The sequence below is a fragment of the Eumetopias jubatus genome, unplaced genomic scaffold, assembly GCF_037043125.1.
Source record: "Eumetopias jubatus isolate StellerSeaLion01/CBP00866 unplaced genomic scaffold, mEumJub1_p1.0 scaffold_8, whole genome shotgun sequence".
Lineage (NCBI taxonomy): Eukaryota > Metazoa > Chordata > Mammalia > Carnivora > Otariidae > Eumetopias > Eumetopias jubatus.
Window position 1 is genome coordinate 17,578,353 of NW_028274814.1, and position 16,250 is coordinate 17,594,602.

General features: G+C 38.4%; 1 protein-coding gene across 4 annotated transcripts in view; it reads right to left on the reverse strand.

Annotated features, from left to right (window-relative positions):
• Positions 1-16,250, reverse strand: part of MALRD1 (MAM and LDL receptor class A domain containing 1) — an 835,513-nt gene that overhangs the window by 801,856 nt on the left and 17,407 nt on the right. For all 4 annotated transcript variants that reach the window (XM_088025530.1, XM_088025529.1, XM_028114131.2 and 1 more), the window contains exon 2: positions 15,934-16,074. In XM_088025530.1, coding sequence (XP_087881656.1) covers positions 15,934-16,074 — 141 coding nt within the window. The remainder of the gene's footprint in view (positions 1-15,933; positions 16,075-16,250) is intronic.

Sequence of the window (16,250 nt, forward strand, 5' to 3'; positions counted from 1 at the left end):
CTCAACCATTCTTTAACACCATACACAAAGATAACCTCAAAAAGGATGAGAGACCTCAATGTGAGACAGGAATCCATCAAAATCCTAGAGAAGAACATAGGCAGTAATCTCTTTGACATCAGCCACAGCAACTTCTTTCAAGATACATCTCCAAAGGCTAGTGAAACAAAAGCAAAAATGAACTTTTGGGACTTCATCAAGATAAAAAGCTTCTGCACAGCAAAGGAAACGGTCAACAAAACAAAGAGGCAACCCACAAAATGGGAGAAGATATTTGCAAATGACACTACAGACAAAGCACTGATTTCCAAAATCTATAAAGAATTTCTCAAACTCAACACCCAAAAAACAAATAATCAAGTCAAAAAATGGGCAGAAGACATGAACACTTCTCCAAAGAAGACATACAAATGGTTAACAGACATATGAAGAAATGTTCATCATCATTAGCCATCAGGGAAATTCAAATCAAAACCACATTGAGATACCACCTCACACCAGTTAGAATGGCAAAAATTGACAAGGCAAGAAACAACAGATGTTGGAGAGGTTGTGGAGAAAGGGTAACCCTCTTACACTGTCAGTGGGGATGCAAGTTGGTGCAGCCACTTTGGAAAACAGTGTGGAGGTGCCTCAAAAATTAAAAATAGAGCTACCTTATGACCCAGCAATTACACTACTGGGTATTCACCCCAAAGACACAAATGTAGTGAAAATAAGGGCTATATGCACCCCAATGTTCATAGCAGCGATGTCCACAATAGCCAAACTGTGGAAAGAGCCGAGATGGCCTTCAACAGATGAATGGATAAAGAAGATGAGGTCCATATATACAATGGAATATTACTCCACCATCAGAAAGGATGAATACCCAACTTTTACACCAACATGGATGGGACTGGAGGAGATTATGCTAAGTGAAATAAGTCAAGCAGAGAAAGTCAATTATCATATGGTTTCACTTATTTGTGGAACATAAGGAATAGCCTGGAGGACACTAGGAGAAGGAAGGGTAAAATGAAGGGGGGGGAATCGGAGGGAGAGATGAACCATGAGAGACTATGGACTCCGAGAAACAGACTGAGGGTTTTAGAGGGGAGAGGATGGGGGGATGGGTTAGCCCAGTGATGGGTATTAAGGAGGCACATACTGCATGGAGCACTGGGTGTTATATAAAAACAATGAATCGTGGATCACTACATCAAAAACTAATGATGTACTGTATGGTGACTAACATAATAAAATAAAATTTAAAAAAATAAAAGAACAAAGAAAATTTTCACATGTAATTATTTTTTTACTTTTAAAATAGTGTTACTACAATATTGAAAATGGCACAAGTGGAACAATATGGTGAATTTCATTTCACGAATACAAATCTTGTTTGTATTTTTATTGTAAGGTACAGGCTGACCTACTATTATAAAATCTCCTCCTTCCCTGAAAATTCAGATGAATGTTGAAGTAACAGCATAATAAAGCTGATTCTTACACAAAATCAGAGTATACATCAAGGTATACCTGACCTATGTTTGCTACAAAAGTGACCACTAACCACTAAAATCAAGATAACTTATCTGTTAGTTCTTGGAGGAGGAATTTGGTCCTTTACTCACATATCTCCAACAGTGCATATTGTCAGAAGCAAAAATGCTCAATTAATGTTTATTGAGCAGACTTGAGACTGAAAACTATGGCTCATAGACAAATCCCACCTGCCACATGATTTTGTATGGCCTGAGAGCTAAGGGTTTTTACATGTGTAAATGGTTGAAAAAGTTCAAAAGAATAATATTTGCTGACATGTGAAAATTATATGAATTATAAATTCCAGAGTCCATCAATAAAAAAATAGTTTTATTGTAACAGTCATGCTCAATCCTTATGTATTGTCTATGGCTACTTCCACAGCATAATGGCAGGGTTAAGTAGTAGGGACATAAACTATACAATCTAAAAAGCCAAAACTATTTACTCTCTGGTCCTTGAAGGAAAAAATATGCAGATTACTGGAACAGAAAAGGTATAAGGTTTATGTCTCCATCACTAGATGGTGAGTTCTCTGGGGACAAGAACTTTGTTCTTCACTCTTATATTTGCAGATCCTAGGATAATATGTGGAGCAAATTAAATGCTCAATAAGAATTTTTTGAAATAATAAATATATAAAGGAATAAATGAACATTAATTTTTCACTGATACCAAAATAAACAGATATTAAGACTATAAAGCCTGCAAAAACTTGATCTAGACAGTGAAAGATTTTTTTTCCAGTTTTTGTCTTTTGTTGTTTCTTATTAGTAAAATAATACAACTCAATGTCTAAATCATGCACCTGCCAAGTATTTAGAAATGCATTCCTAGTGCCCATCACGAAGGGCAGCATGGAGCAGTTTACAGCATGCTGATATGAGAATGTCCAGTGATAAATATAATACTTATACAAAAAAAAACCCTAGAAGTTAAGACCTCAGGATACTTTAAAGATAAACGAAATAGGCATATTTTTATGGGAACAGAAACTGGGAGAAAGGGATCAGAACACGTTAGATTCCTTCAGACTTTGGCCTGAGGTTAGGCTGTGGTTGTAGCTGGTGTGTGTGACTAAAATTCTGATAGAAAAGCTGCTGTCTCCTTGGCTGGAAGGATCAAAGAAAGGAAGCTAGGCCAGCCAGGTCCACCATAAATAAAGGGAAGGATTCTAGAAAGAAGAGAGCCAGAAGAAGAGGTGGCTTATATTTTGTGAATAAACTACTCAAATCCCGGGCTAAAATTAAAACATGCATGTGTAGGCAGGGGGCACATCTAGTAAAGGTAAAAAGAACTGAATTGATATTTGAACTTCTGACCACAACAAACAAAAGAGAGGTTTCAATTTGAGTCTAAGGAAGTTAACCATCCACTTAGACAAAACAAATTATAAACATCTTAGAAAAAGCCCTGGCAGTTCTCATAAAACTGAATATTCATTGACACAGCATCTCACTTCTAGATATTTACCCAAGAGAATTAAAAACATCAGGACACAAAGACTTATCTTTGTATGAATGTTTACAGCATGACATTCCATAACAGGAAAAAAAAAATAGAGGTGTCCATCAATAGGAGAATGGATGGATAATCTCATACAATTGCACACTATTCAGTAATAAAAAGGAAAGAACTCGTGATACATGCTACAACATGGATGAATCTGAAGCATTATGCTAAGTGAACAAAGCCTTGCACAGAGTGTATACAATGTATGGGTTCACGTACATGAAGTTCTTGAACAGGAAAGACAAATCCATGAGGAAAGAAATTAAAATGGTCATTGTCTTGGTCTTGGGAGTAGGGTAGGAGCAAGGATTGGTTAGGAAGTTATATGAGTGAACTTTCTGGCTTGACAATAATGTTCTACATTTTGTTAAGTGTTCAGGTTGCACAGGTGAATGCATTTGTCAAAACTTATCAAATAGTACACTTACGATTGGTGTTTTCATGTAATTGTAAGTTTTACCTCAAAATTTAAAAAAATAATTGTAATGAATATTGAATTCTAACACAGGCAAACGCACTTTTTCTTAAAAGGCCAAATAGTTTAGGTTTGGTGGACCATATGGTTTCTGTCACAGTGACGCAACTCCAAGGCTGTAGCACAAAAGCAGACATGGGTACTTTGTGAATGAGTGGGTGGCGCTGTGTTGCAAAAAAACTTTATTTACAAAAACAGGAAAATGATCACAGGCCATGGTTTGTTGATTCCTGCGTCTAGATGATACCATGCTAATGTACTTGGTGATTCCTGCAATTTCCTTGGAATGCATTGAAAATATAATGGATTAATAGATGGGGAAAGGCATCAGTAGATGGATAGATATTTCATAAAACAAATACAGTAATTCTGGTTATAAAACTTAAGTGGTAGGTATATGGCTATTCAGAGTAAAAAATTTTTGAAGCTTTCCATATGATTGAAAAAAATTGTAATGGACTGGGGGGGAGAACTATACAAATAAAAAATAAGTGGGCACACAGACCCTGCTTATAGCTTACTAGACAAAACAGAGTTAATATGGCCATGAATTAAGAAACATAGTGTAAATGAGGGGCGCCTGGGTGGCTCAGTTGGTTAAGCATCTGCCTTTGGCTCAGGTCATGATCGAAGGGTCCTGGGATCGAGCCCCCATGGGACTCCCTGCTCTGCGGGAAGCCTGCTTCTCCCTCTCCCTCTATTCTCCCCCCAAACGCCTACTCATGCTCTCTCTCTCCCTGCAGTCTCTCTCTCTCAAATAAATAAGTAAAATCTTTTAAAAAAAAGAAACAGTGTAAATGAAACGTTCAAAGCTATTATGTGCTACCCAGCAATCCCATACAACCAAAGAAATGCCCCAGCAATGGGCCATTGCAGGTGTGGCCATTGAGAATAGCAAAGGGCCTTCAGTCCTAGGCTAAGATCATCACACTTTCTAGAACAAAATTAAAAGATTAGATGATGTTTAATAGTTTGTGTGTGTGTCATAATATAATATATGGATTTTAGATCTAATTTAATAATTGGTCAAAATAACATGAGTTCTAATATTTCCATTTAAACCTGATTTTAAATACCCAAACAAGAAAAATAATCTGCAATATAGAGGGCAATGTTAACTTTTCAAATAAATTATTATTTCTTAAAGATTTTTTACTTATTTGGCAGAGAGAGAGAGAGAGAAAGAGAGAAGGAGAACAAGCAGGGGAGCAGCAGAGGGAGAGGGAGAAGCAGGCTCTCAGCTGAGCAGGGAGCTTGATGCAGGGCTCAATCCCAAGACCCTGGGATCATGACCTGAGCCAAAGGCAGACGCTTAACCAACTGAGCCACCCAGGTGCCTCAATTATTTTTTATCTCTGATAACCTATACATTTTACATTTATAATGAATTATACATTTTAAAATCCTCATGTATCTCCTTTAATATCCCCTGAACTCTAGAATTATTTAAAACTTGATATTCTGATGAGTTACAAGAAAAACTCATATTCCATTATTTTTTAAAATATAAAGTTTTACCATTGTTGCAAAGATGTAATTGAATTTTTGTAATGATACCTTTTCATCTAAATGCAATGCTATATACTTTTTAAAAATCAATATTATATTTTAATCACTCCGCTCCAAGCTTTAGTACACCAAATATTGACACAGTGATGTTTTTAATGTTCTAATAGATTTTCAAACTTAGCTCTGGAAACTTCTCAAAGCATTGATTACATGATGGAAAATATTATGTTGGAGCATTAGCAAATTATTTCAAGAGTAAGTTAATCAAAAATTTTATTAATACTCATGAAATAAGGATTTTTGAATGGAGACAAGATTCCAACAAGATGATTTTTCTATAAACATTTTCATACAGCTAATATCTAAAGGCAGAACATTGGCCTATTTAAAATTATACCTAGGGAAATACTCATATTTTAACATTTAATTGTAGTTATAAGAGATGCATCTCTATTATTAAAATCACCAGCCTTCAATAATTATGCCAGGCAATATTTTGCCCCCTTCTCCCTATGAGGCTTGTCTTATTCCCACTTTACAGATGAGGAAACTGAGACCACACAGATAGCAGGTTGAGAGCCAGGGTTCAAACCCATCTAGTTTGACTCCAGAGATCTGAATTCAAACCAAGTAATGAAGCTACAATGGTATCGGCCTATAAAACATCTCAAATTTGATGTAATTGCCCCCATTTTATTTCTTGACTGGCTATCAAAAAAATCAGCATGACAAAATGAGAAAAAAAGTAGGAATAAAGAAAAGAAAGAGGGAAGAGAAGGAGGAGGGAGGAAAGAGAGAAGCAGGAAGCACAATGACAAGGATTCTGGTTGTCTAACTCCGAGATGAGGAGGCACACAAAAGGAATAGGAAAAGAGCCACGTGCAACAAAAGGAGAAAATTTCAGGTATTCTGCCCAAGAAGAAGCCTAAAATAAGTAAATGCATGCTTTAAGTAAAAGATAGAAGCAATGGGGAGGTTCTAACAGAGAGATATATATAGAATCAAAAACTTTGCAAGGTATTATAATGACTAAAAGATGGGAACCAGATTCAACATCATCACCATCTGACATAACTGAACACATCATAAAAATTGTCTGTATTGCAGCAAGTTGTTGGTGCTGTTTGAAAAGCTGATCCCTTGTTTGTGATAAAGTTGGCTTATTCCTAACAATTGTCAAAGATTGCTTTTAAAAAGATTTTTAATAGTGGATCACTACATCAAAAACTAATGATTTATTGTATGGTGACTAACATAACATAGTAAAATAAAATTTAAAAAATACATAAATAAATAAAAAGTATTTTTGCCATCAAAGCCAAGCAAATTAACAAACTCCAGTTCACTTACCTAGAAGCTGGAGTTAGGAACCCCAAAATTATCCAGAAATGTACTAAATATCAACTTTTCTTGAATGTCAGATGTTTTCTGGCAAGTTATACCCACAATATCTCATTTAGCTCTTACATCAACTACCTATTTATTAAGTATTATTATTCCCCCTCTCAGAGTAGAGAAACTGTGGCTTAAAAAAAGTAAATTGCTCAAGATCACACAGCTAGTAAGTGATGGAGCCAGGATTCTAATCCACATCTGTAGGTTTTATGCAAACATTTCCAAAGAATTAACACCTGATAACTAAACATTGACTTGCTTTAAATGATCTCTAGGGAAAATACTCGCATTTACAATTAGGTTGTATTTATTTGAGAGAAACATCACTTTTTCTTTTTTAGGTATTTGATAAAGTTTTATTTTAATACCATTAAAAAATATTTTTAAATCGGGGGAGGAGCAAGATGGCAGAGGAGTAGGAGACCTAAATTTTGTCTGGTCCCAGGAATTCAGCTGGATAGGGATCAAACCATTCTGAACACCTACGAACTCAACGGGAGATCGAAGAAAAGAATAGCAACAACTCTGAACAAAAAAGCCACGACTTACTGGAAGGTAGGATGTGCGGAGAAGTGAATCCGAGGCGATATTCGGGAGGACAGACGGCGGGGGAGGGGACCTCCGTGGGCCGCTTCTGGCAAGTGATAGAGCCGCGGAACACAAAATCGGAACTTTGAGAAGTCGGCTCCGCTGAGGGACGTCGCTGCAGTGGCTAAGCGGGGGGTGGAACACTCGCGGGACAGTGTGGTCTCAGGACCCTCGGGGTCACAGAAAGACCGGGGGTGCCTGAGTGGGCCAGAGCTCCCAGGTATCGGAGCGGGGAAGCCGGCTGCAGAGACAGTGCCGAGGCGCGGGCTCTCAGCTCGGGGTGGCCATAAACCGTGATCCGCGACCCAGTCGGGCCACTGCTCCTCCAGCAGGGACCCAACAAGCGGCAGAGCCGGGGAGACTCCCCTTCCTCCCCTGGGAGGAGCGGCGCGGGAGCGCACCGCGGGGATCTGCTGGGTTTGGAGACTCCACACGGGGTCGGGTGCCAGAGATAGAAACGCTCGGTCACCAGGCCTGGTGAGCACGGAGTGCGGCCGGAGACCGGGGAGACTGGAGTGACTGCTTTTCTCTGGGGGCGCACTGAGGAGCAGGCCCCGAGTTCTCAGCTCCTCCGGGCGGAGATTGGGAGGCCACCATTTTCACTCTCATCCTCCAAAGCTGTATGGAAAGCTTGCAGGGAACAAAAGCTCCCCAGAGCAAACCCCAGCCCATGACAGCCTGGACCCGGCAAGGGCGGGGCAATTCCACCTCCGGCAAAGACATTTGGGAACCACGGCAACAGGTCCCTCCCCAGAAGATCAGCATGAACAGCCAGCAAGCCAAGACCAAGTTTACTGATCAATGAGAACGGCAAAACGCCAGCACTAGGGAAACACTGCACATAGAATTCATGGCTTTTTTCCCATGATTCTTTAGTCTTTCAAAGTTAATTTTTTTAACTTTCTTTTTCTTTTCTTTTTTTTTCTTTTTCCCTTTTTCAACCAACATCTTATCAATCCCTTTTTTAAAAAATCTTTTTTATTTTTCATTTTTAGAGTCATATTCTATCCCTTCATAGTAGTTAACCTTATTTTTGGTATATATATATATATATGGTTCTCTCTTTAAAATTTTGGGATACAGTTTCTTCTAACAGATCAAAATATACCCTAAATCTCCAGTGTATGGCTTTGTTCTAGTCTCCTCCCTGATCACATTCTCTCCTCCCCTTTTTTTTAATCCTCTTCTTTCTTTTTTCAACCAACTTCTCATCAATTCCTTTTATAAAATCTTTTATACTTTTCATCTTTACAGTCATATTCCATCCCTTCATCGTATTTACTCTTATTTTTGTACATATATAAGTTGTTTTTTTTTTTTAATTTTGGGAGGCACTTTCTTCTAACAGACCAAAATACACCCAAAATCTGGTGTGTGGCACTGATTTTTGCACCAGCCAGATCATATTTGATCATATTCTGGTTTTTTGTTTGTTTGTTTGTTTTTATCTTTTCTTTTTCTTTCTTGCCCTTTCTTTCCCCCTGGTTTCAGGTCTCTTCTGATTTGTTTAGTGTATATTTTTCTGGGGTCGTTGTTACCCTATTAGCATTTTGTTCTCTCATTCATCTATTCTCCTCTGGACAAAATGACAAGACGGAAAAAATCACCTCAACAAAAAGAACAAGAGACAGTACCGACTGCCAGGGACCTAATCAATGTGGACATTAGTAAGATGTCGGAACTAGAGTTCATAATGACGATTTTAAAGATACTAGCTGGGCTTGAAAAAAGCATGGAAGTTATTAGAGAAACCCTTTCTGGAGAAATAAAAGAACTAAAATCTAACCAAGTTGAAATCAAAAAGGCTATTAATGAGGTGTAATCAAAAATGTAAGCTCTCACTCCTAGGATAAATGAAACAGAAGAGAGAATTGGTGATAAAGAAGACCAAATGATGGAAAATAAAGAAGCTGTGAAAAAGAGAGATAAACAACTACAAGATCATGAGGGCAGAATTTGAGAGATAAGTGATACTATAAGATGAAACAATATCAGAATAATTGGGATCCCAGAAGAAGAAGAAAGAGAGAGAGGGGCAGAAGGTATATTGGAGCAAATTATAGCAGAAAACTTCCCTAATTTGGAGAAGGAAACAGGCATCAAAATCCAGGAGGCACAGAGAACCCCTCTCAAAATCAATAAAAATAGGTCAACACCCCACATCTAATAGTAAAACTTATGAGTCTCAGAGACAAAGAGAAAATCCGGAAAGCAGCTCAGGAGAAGAGATCTGTAACCTACAAGAATCGAAACATTGGATTAATAACAGACCTATCCACTGAGACCTGGCAGGCCAGAAAGGACTGGCATGATATCTTCAGAGCGCTGATTGAGAAAAATATGCAGCCAAGAATACTATATCCAGCTAGGATGTCATTGAAAATAGGAGAGATGAATAGCTTCCAGGACAAACAAAAATTAAGGAATTTGCAAACACGAAACCAGCCCTCCAAGAAATATTGAAAGGGGTCCTCTAAGCAAAGAGAGAGCCTAAAAGCAACATAGACCAGAAAGGAACACAGACAATATACAGTAACTGTAACCTTACAGGCAATACAATGGCACTAAATTCATATCTTTCAATAGTTACCCTGAATGTAAATGGGCTAAATGACCCAATCAAAAGATACAGGCTATCAGATTGGATAAGATAACAAGACCCCATCAATATGCTGTCTGCAAGAGACTCATTTTAGACCCAAAGACACCCCCAGATTGAAAATGAGGGGGTGGAAAACCATTTACCATGCTAATGGACACCAAAAGAAAGCTGGGGTGGCAATCTTTACATCAGACAAATTAGATTTTAAACCAAAGACTATAATAAAAGATGAGGAAGGATAATATATCCTACTTAAAGGGTCTATCCAACAAAAAGATCTAACAATTGTAAATATCTATGTGCCTAACATGGGAGCAGCCAATTATATAAGCCAATTAATAACAAAAACAAAGAAACACATTGACAGCAATACAATAATAGTGGGGGACTTTACCACCACCCTCACTGAAATGGACAGATCATCTAAGCAAAATATCAACAAGGAAATAAAGACTTTAAATGACACACTGGAACAAATGGACTTCACAGACATATTCAGAACATTCCATCCCAAAGCAACGGAATACACGTTCTTCTCTGGTGCCCATGGAACATTCTCCAGAATTGATCACATCCTAAGTCACAAATCAGGTCTCAACTGGCACCAAAAGATTGGGATCATCCCTGCATATTTTCAGACCACAATACTTTGAAACTAGAACTCAATCACAAGAGGAAAGTCAGAAAGAACTCAAATACATGGAGGCTGAAGAGCATCCTACTAAAGAATGAAAGGGTCAACCAGGAAATTAAAGAAGAATTTAAAAAATTCATGGAAACCAATGAAAATGAAAACACAACTGTTCAAAATCTTTGGGATACAGCAAAGGCAGTCCTAAGAGGAAAGTATATAGCAATACAAATCTTTCTCAAAAAACAAGAAAGGTCTCAAGTACACAACCTAACCCTACACCTAAGGGAGCTGGAGAAAGAACGGCAAATAAAGCCTAAACTCATCAGGAGAAGAGAAATGAAAATGATCAGAGCAGAAATCAATGAAATAGAAACCAAAAGAACAGTAGAACAGATCAACGAAACTAGGAGCTGGTTCTTTGAAAGAATTAACAAGATTGATAAACCCTGGGCAGACTTATCAAAAAGAAAAGAGAAATGACCCAAATCAATAAAATCATGAATGAAAGAGGAGCGATCACAACCAATATCAAAGAAATACAAACAATTATAAGAACATATTATGAGCAACTATATGCCAGCAAATTAGATAACCTGGAAGAAATGGATGCTTTCCTAGAGATGTATCAACTACCAAACCTGAACCGGGAAGAAATAGAAAACCTGAACAGACCTATAACCACTAAGGAAATTGAAGCAGTCATCAAAAATCTCCCCACAAACAAAAGCCCAGGGGCAGATGGCTTCCCAGGGGAATTCTACCAAACATTTAAAGAAGAATTAATACCTATTCTTCTGAAACTGTTCAAAAAAATAGAAATGGAAGGAAAACTTCCAAACTCATTTTATGAGGCCACCATTACCTTGATCCCAAAACCAGACAAAGACCCCACCAAAAAGGAATTACAGACCAATATCCTTGATGAACATGGATGCAAAAATTCTCACCAAAATACTAGCCAATAGGATCCAACAGTACATAAAAGGATTATTCACCACAACCAAGTGGAATTTATCCCTGGACTGCAAGGTTGGTTCAACATCCACAAATCAATCAATGTGATACAATAATTAATAAAAGAAAGAACAAGAACCATATGATCCTCTCAATAGATGCAGAAAAAGCATTTGAGAAAGTACAGCATCCTTTCTTGATCAAAAGTCTTCAGAGTATAGGGATAGAGGGTACATGCCTAAATATCATAAAAGCCAGCTATAAAAAACCCACAGTGAATATGATTCTCAATGGGGAAAAACTGAGAGCTTTCCCCTTAAAGTCAGGAACACAGCAGGGATGTCCACTATCACCACTGCTATTCAACATAGTATTAGAAGTCTGAGCCACAAAATTAACAAATTAGGAAATGACAGATGTTGGTGGGGATGCGGAGAAACGGGAATCCTCCTGCACTGTTGGTGGGAATGCAAGCTGTTGCAACCACTCTGGAAAACAGTATGGAGGTTCCTCAAACAGCTGAAAATAGAGCTACTCTACAATCCAGCAATTGCACTACTGGGTATTTACCCCAAAGATACAAATGTAGTGAGCTGAAGGGGTACGTGCACCCCAATGTTTATAGCAGCAATGTCCACAACAGCCAAACTGTGGAAAGAGCCAAGAGCTCCATCGACAGATGAATGGATAAAGAAAAGGTGGTCTCTCTCTCTATATATATATATAATGGAATATTGTGCATACATCAAAAAGAGTGAAATCTTGCCATTTGAAATGACGCGGATGGAACTGGAGGGTATTATGCTGAGCAAAATAAGTCAATCAGAGAAAGACATGTATCATATGACCTCACTGATATGAGGAACTCTTAATCTCAGGCAACAAACTGAGGGTTGCTGGAGAGATGGGGGGTGGGAGGGATGTGGTGGCTGGGTGATAGACATTGGGGAGGGTATGTACTATGGTGAGTGCTGTGAATTGTGCAAGACTGTTGAATCACAGACCTGTACCTCTGAAGTAAATAATACATTATATGTTAAAGAAAAAAAAAAGAAGAAGGTAGCAGCAGGGGACGAATGAAGGGGGGGATTCAGAGGGGGAGTCGAACCATGGGAGACAATGGACTCTGAAAAAGAAACTGAGGGTTCTAGAGGGGAGGGGGGTGGGATGGGTTGGCCTGGTGATGGGTATTAAAGAGGGCACGTTCTGCATGGAGCACTGGGTGTTATATGCAAACAATGAATCATGGAACATTACATCAAAAACTAATGATGTAATGTATGGCGATTAACATAACATAATAAAAAAACTATTAAAATTAAGAAAAAAAAGTCCTAGCCACAGCAATCAGACAACCAAATGAATTAAAAGGTATGCAAATCAGCAAAGAAGAAGTCAAACTCTCTCTTTGCAGATGATATGATACTTTATGTGGAAAACCCAAAAGCCTCCACCCCAAAACTGCTAGAACTCATACAGGAATTCAGTAAAGTGGCAGGATTTAAATCAACGCACAGTAGTCAGCGGCATTCCTATAAACCAACCTCAAGACAGAAGACAGAGAAATTAAGGAGCTGATCCCATTTACACTGGCACTCAAAACCATAAGATACCTAGGAATAAATCTAACCAAAGAGGCAAAGAATCTGTACTCAGGAAACTATAAAATACTCATGAAAGAAATTGAGGAAGACACAAAGAAATGGAAAAATGTTCCATGCTCAGGGATTGGAAGAACAAATATTGTGAAGATGTCAATGCTACCTAGAGCAATCTACACATTCAATGCAATCCCCATCAAAATACCATCCACTTTTTTCAAAGAATTGGAACAAATAATCCTAAAATTTGTATGGAACCAGAAAAGACCCCAAATAGCCAGAGGAATGTTGAAAAAGAAAAGCAAAGCTGGTGGCATCACAATTCCAGACTTCAAGCTCTATTGCAAAGCTGTCATCATCAAGACAGTATGGTACTGGCACAAAAACAGACACATAGATCAACAGAACAGAATAGACAGCCCAGAAATGGACCCTCAATTCTGTGGTCAACTAATCTTTGACAAAACAGGAAAAAATGTCCAACAGAAAAAAGTCTCTTCACCAAATGGTGTTGGGAAAATTGGACAGCCACAGGCAGAAGAATGAAACTGGACTACTTCCTTACACCACACACAAAAATAGACTCCAAATGGTTGAAAGACCTCAATGTGAGGCAGGAGTCCATCAAAATCCTAAAGGAGAACACAAGCAGCAACCTCTTTGACCTCAGCCGCAGCAACTTCTTCCTAGAAATATCGCCAAAGGCAACAGAAGCAAGGACAAAAATGAACTATTGGAACTTCATCAAGATAAAAAGCTTTTGCAGGGCAAAAGAAACAGTCAACAAAACTAAAAGGCAACCGACAGAATGGGAGAAGATATTTGCAAATGACATATCAGATAAAGGGCTAGTATCCAAAATCTATAAAGAATTTATCAAACTCAGCACCCAAAGAACAAATAATCCAATCAAGAAATGGGCAGGAGACATGAACAGAGATTTTTCCAAAGAAGAATCCAAATGGCCAACAGACACATGAAAAAGTGCTCAACATTGATCGGCATCAGGGAAATCCAAATCAAAACCTCAAGGAGATGCCACCTCACACCAGTCAGAAGGGATAAAATTCACAAGTCAGGAAACGACAGATGTTGGCGGGCATGCGGAGAAAGGGGAACCCTCCTACACTGGTGGTGGGAATGCATGCTGGTGCAGCCACTTTGGAAAACAGTATCAAGGCTCCTCAAAAAGTTGAAAATAGAGCTACCCTATAACCCAGCAATTGCACTACTGGGTATTTACCCCAAAGACACAAACGTAGGGACCCAAAGGGCATATGCACCCCAATGTTTATAGCAGCAATGTCCACAATAGCCAAACTGTGGAAAGAGCCAAGATGTCCATCGACAGATGAATGGATAAAGAAGAGGTGGTGTAGATACACAATGGAATATTATGCAGCCATCAAAAGGAATGAAATCTTGCCATTTGCAACAACGTGGATGGAACTGGAGGGTATTATGCTGAGCGAAATAAGTCAACCAGAGAAAGACATGTATCATATGACCTCACTGATATGAGGAATTCTTAATCTCAGGAAACAAACTGAGGGTTGCTGGAGTGGTGGGGGGTGGGAGGGATGGGGTGGCTGGGTGATAGACACTGGGGAGGGTATGTGCTATGGTGAGCGCTGTGAATTGTGTAAGACTGTTGAATCACAGACTTGTACCTCTGAAACAAATAATACATTATATGTTAAAAAAAAGAGAGAAGAAGATAGCAGGAAGGGAAAAATCAAGCGGGGGAAATTGGAGGGGGAAATGAACCATGAGAGACGATGGACTCTGAGAAACAAACTGAGGGTTCTAGAGGGGAGGGGGCAGGGGTGTGGGTTAGCCTGGTGATGGGTATTAAAGAGGGCACATACTGCATGGAGCACTGGGTATTATACGCAAACAATGAATCATGGAATGCTACATCAAAATCTAATGATGTAATGTATCGTGATTAACATAACATAATAAAAAAATTTAAATTCTTTAAACTCCATTTAATTAACATACTGTATAATTAGTTTCAGGCGGGGAATTTAGTGATTCATCAGTTGTATATAACATACAGTGCTCATTACATCAAGTGCCCTCCTAAATGCCCATTACCCAGTTACCCCATCCCCCCCACCCACCTCCTCTCCAGCAACTGTCAGTTTGTTGTACCTGAGAATCATAAAGATGAACAGGGTAAAATATTACATTTATACTTCACTTATTTTAGAGTGATTTTTCTTCTTGTATTTGAGAAGTTTGAGTTATGTATTAGTATCAACACTGACCTAAGAAAGTCTTAAACTTTTTATTTTTTTTTCTTATTGTTATGAGAGAAACATCACCTTTATAAAAAATCTCCAGCCTTCAGTTAGTAATGCCAGGCAATATACTACCTCTTTTCATATCATGTGTAAGTCCATCAAATAAGGGAAGGCATAGAGTTGATTTTTGCTAAAATATCTTAATCACGGGGCGCCTGGGTGGCTCAGTGTTAAGCGTCTGCCTTCAGCTCAGGTCATGATCTCGGGGCCCTGGGATCGAGCCCCGCATCGGGCTCCCTGCTTGGCGGGAGGCCTGCTTCTCCCTCTCCCACTCCCCCTGCTTGTGTCCCCTCTCTCGCTATGTCTCTCTCTGTGAAATAAATAAATAAAATCTTTAAAAATAATAATAAAATAAAATATCCTAATCACCTGGTACAAAATGATGAACGAATTAAGTTCATTAGTTATCAAATAAATAAATGAATAAAAGTCTGGCTCCAGAGCCACCTCAGAGGCTAATGAGCAGCCCATTAGAGCCTCCTAGATAGCCTGAGAAAACAAGTGTTTTAGAGCTGAAATCAGTATAGTGAAAAGCAAAGTAATTTGATGAATTAACCTATGTAGAATTATCATGTTAAATTTTCCATTTTCCATAAAGAGTCAAAACAGCTAGAAAATCCCAATCATTGTCTAGGTAGACCTTGAGTATCCCAGGAACACAACTATGAGACTCCATTGTGATATTTTATATCATAAACATCCTGAAAATGGTTAAAGAAGGCATAGAGTTCGACATTATAATAATTGACATCTAAATATCAGCCAATATTCTACTGCCATAATCAACCACTTGACAAGAAAGAAAGAAAGAAATTCAAAGCATTTACCAGACATATCACCGTTGTGATCATGAAATGGAGGTGAGAGACCAGTCATCCCATTTCTCTTTGTCCAACCAAGTTGCAGACTCTGATCTTGTGTCATACTACAGAGCCCATTTTCAAAATCACATCTTTCATAACTGGAGCCTAATGAGAAAAAAAGAAATTAGCTTTCACAACCCCATCGGGCTTCTTAAGAAATCAGACGAGTAGAGGGAAAAAAAAAAAGCTTAGCAACAAACAGCAAATGTATATTAACATAAGGACTATTTTCCACATTTTAAGTCTACTTTATTAATGCAAAGCTTTTTTGCAGATGACAT